Here is a 3,062-nt window from a genome sequence, read left to right as displayed (position 1 = left end):
TCTGGTGGCCCTGGCTCCTCGAGGCCCTGCGGGACACCTCCGCTGTGGCCCACCGGCGACACGCAGGGGCCCCGGATTTCAGCCTCACCGGCTCTCGCCATCTCCCTTGTGGAGTGAGGCCCCCTGGTGGGAACAGCTGGCTCCTGGCAGCAGGGAATTGAGGTGCAGGTTCTGGATGTGGGCGGTGGCGGCCGCCACAGCACCCAGAGTGCACTGCGTGCTGATGCTTCGGGCGGGGCCGGCGCCATCGTCATCGCGGAGTCCCCACGTTGATTCTGCCCCGGATGTCCCCCTGGGGCAGGAGCCGTGAAGAGGGAGGGCGGGCCGCCCCGCTGGCCTGGCCGGGTGCTTTGTCCTGGGATGTGTGTGAAGCCGCACAGTCTGATGATGCCGAACTTTCGTCCTAAGCAAAAAACGGTCGAAGAGGAAAACCCGGAGCACGTGGAAATTCAGAAGATGATGGATTCCCTCTTCCTGAAGCTGGACGCCCTCTCCAACTTCCACTTCACGCCCAGACCGGTACGTTGGCGCCCCGGGCGCAGACAGCGCCGGCGTGACCTTGACTCTGACTCGGAGCTTCTGTGCGTCTGCCTTTCCCCGACGTGTCCTGCCTGCTGGAGCCCCACGGGCTTCCGCGCTGTCACAGAGCGCAGCGTTCTCTGCTTTCTCAGGGCCGAACGGTATCCCGTTGTGTGTGTGTGTGTGCGTGTGTGCACGCATGTGCGTTCGTGCGTGTGTGTGTGTATGCACGCATGTGCGTTCGCGTGTGTGCGTGTGTATGCACGCATGTGCGTTTGCATGTGTGCATGCATGTCACATTTCCAGTCACCCGCCAGTGGGAACACAGTTTGCTTCTGTATCTCGGCCACTGTGAACGCCGCAGAGGCGCAGCTGTCTCTGAGCCCCGGGGCCACAGCTTCTCTGCGGGTGGACAGAGCCCCTGGCTGGGACCTCTGCTAGGTGCCCCTGTGAGGACGAACTCGGCCCACGACCATCACCCATCGGTCCCCTGAGAAGGGCCGATCTGCGTCAGCAGCATCTCGATGCCATCAGCGCCCGCTACGGGCACCAATTAAGACGTTAAGTCTTTTAACCCACGGAACACGGAGGCGGCTGTGACCGGTTGTGCAGATGAGGGGGCAGGGCTCAGGGGACGGCAGGCTCGGGGACCTACCTCTGGGCCGCGCTCTGCACCACAGGCGGCTCCCCGGGCCCCCGCCCGCCCGGCTCCCCGCGGCTTGGCTCAGCCCAGCTTCTTGTCCTGCTCACCGCCGTCTGTGGAGCCACCAGCCGTGCCCGTGCCGTCCCCCTTGCCCCTCGGCGTCTGTCGTGTTGGGACGGGATGAGCCGGACGGGTCTGGAGGTCAGAAGCCTGGGTGTGCCCTGTGCCCGGCCCAGCTGAAACTCGGGCACGGGGCTCCACGTCCCGTCTGGCAGGTGATCTCCAAGACGCCTTCTGTCCCTGTGACTGGGTACTGCGTCTTCCCTAACAGACAGTGAGCTTTCGTCACCTGCTTCTGTTCGTGCTCCATCGAGGTGTCACTTCCACGACGGGAACCGTCTTTAGTCATGGGGAGAAGATACATTTGAGGTGGAGAGTGTGCGCACGTGGCAGGGGCCCATAGTTCAGCGGATGAAGGGACGGGTGTCTGTGTCGGACCTTGGAGAAGCGAGTGCTCCCAGGGTGGCGTGGAGACAGGCAGGGCCCGAGAAGACTCGGGGACCACGCGGTCGCCAGGTTGCTTGTTCCAGGCCACATACCTCACGCTGCAAGAACCTCCATGAAGCATTTTAGAAATTATACTTTAGTCGTTCCCAGTTCAGATGTTTGACGTCGGGACTGCTTCTGGCTTCCTGTTGAATGTGCCGTCTCTTCCAGCCTGTTCCAGATATTAAAGTTGTGTCAAACCTGCCGGCCATGACCATGGAGGAGGTGGCCCCAGTGAGTGCGAGTGACGCAGCGCTCCTGGCCCCAGAGGAGGTCAAGGTGAGGGGCCGTGTGGGGACGCCACGTGTCTGTCTGCGTGTCGCTGTGCACAGCCGGGTCCCCGCTTAATGGAGTTTTCCTTGAGTTCGTAGTTTTTATTGTACCTCTAAGTATAATCGGACTGATAGCGTCACGTAACATTCAGGCGCCAGCCTTCTCTACTCGAGTATTTTCATGAATTATGGTGAAGGCCGTTGGTAAGTGTCCAGGGTCAGGACGTCGCCATGATCCGGAATGAACACCAGCAGCGCTAGGTGTGGCTGTGAGGCTTAAACGCTCTGCACGTGTAGTTCGCATGCTAGTGCCCTTTCTCCCGCATGTCCCCCCACACTGCACCCAGGTAACATGACGGAGCGGGGACCGGGGCACGGAGCCCGGGTCCTGGGGGTGCCGCACGCGCCTCATGCCGCAGGCCCTCCGAGCAAAGGCGGGCGCTCACGCTCAGTCACTGCGGCTTCTGCCCGGGCCTTCCCGGCTCCTTGTCCCTTCTCTCTTGCTGAGCCACGCCCACCCCACCCCCACGGGTGACAGCCCTGGCAGCTCGGGTGACAGCCCTGGCAGCTCGGGTGACAGCCCTGGCAGCTCGGCTGGCATCTGAGAAGAGAGGAAGTCGATCCTCACTGGGTGGACCCCGTCCATCCCTGGGAACCCTGCGTCAGCCCCGTGGCCCCAGCTCAGGCTCAGCCTCACGCATGGCCTAAAGCCCGGGCCGGCGCCCGGGCGCTGTGGGGGGCTCGCTCTGGCAGGGTGGGGGGATGGGGGCGGCTTGCCAGCCCGGCCTCCCGGCCGCCCCGTGAAGTGCTGTGGGCCCCAGAGCATCACTCGGCGTCTGCTCCGTCCGCGCCTTTGAGGTCGGAGCCGAGGTGCCGGTGCGGGTTAGGGTCACTGTCGGCCACGGACGCGCTGCCCCGGCCACGTCCCGTGGCCTCACTCCGTCCGGGTTCTCTGGCGGGTCGGGCTGACCGATGCGCTGGTGGCTGTGTCTTAACAGGAGAAGAATAAAGCCGGAGACGTGAAAGGCAGCGCTGAGAAAACGGCCACAGACAGGAAGCGAGAGAGGAGGAAGAGGAAGCAC

At 63.6% G+C, this 3,062-nt stretch overlaps 1 protein-coding gene across 1 annotated transcript in view; it reads left to right on the top strand.

Annotated features, from left to right (window-relative positions):
• Nucleotides 1–3,062, top strand: part of MPHOSPH10 (M-phase phosphoprotein 10) — a 24,910-nt gene that overhangs the window by 21,485 nt on the left and 363 nt on the right. Inside the window, exons 8-9 of the mRNA XM_011379122.2 lie at nucleotides 1,880–1,987; nucleotides 2,979–3,058. Of these exons, the coding sequence (XP_011377424.2) occupies nucleotides 1,880–1,987; nucleotides 2,979–3,058 (188 nt within the window). The remainder of the gene's footprint in view (nucleotides 1–1,879; nucleotides 1,988–2,978; nucleotides 3,059–3,062) is intronic.

Source organism: Pteropus vampyrus, unplaced genomic scaffold (genome assembly GCF_000151845.1).
Source record: "Pteropus vampyrus isolate Shadow unplaced genomic scaffold, Pvam_2.0 Scaffold355, whole genome shotgun sequence".
In the NCBI taxonomy this organism is placed as follows: domain Eukaryota; kingdom Metazoa; phylum Chordata; class Mammalia; order Chiroptera; family Pteropodidae; genus Pteropus; species Pteropus vampyrus.
The sequence above is the reverse complement of the archived record's forward strand: the minus strand, read 5'-3'. Positions and strand labels throughout refer to the sequence as shown.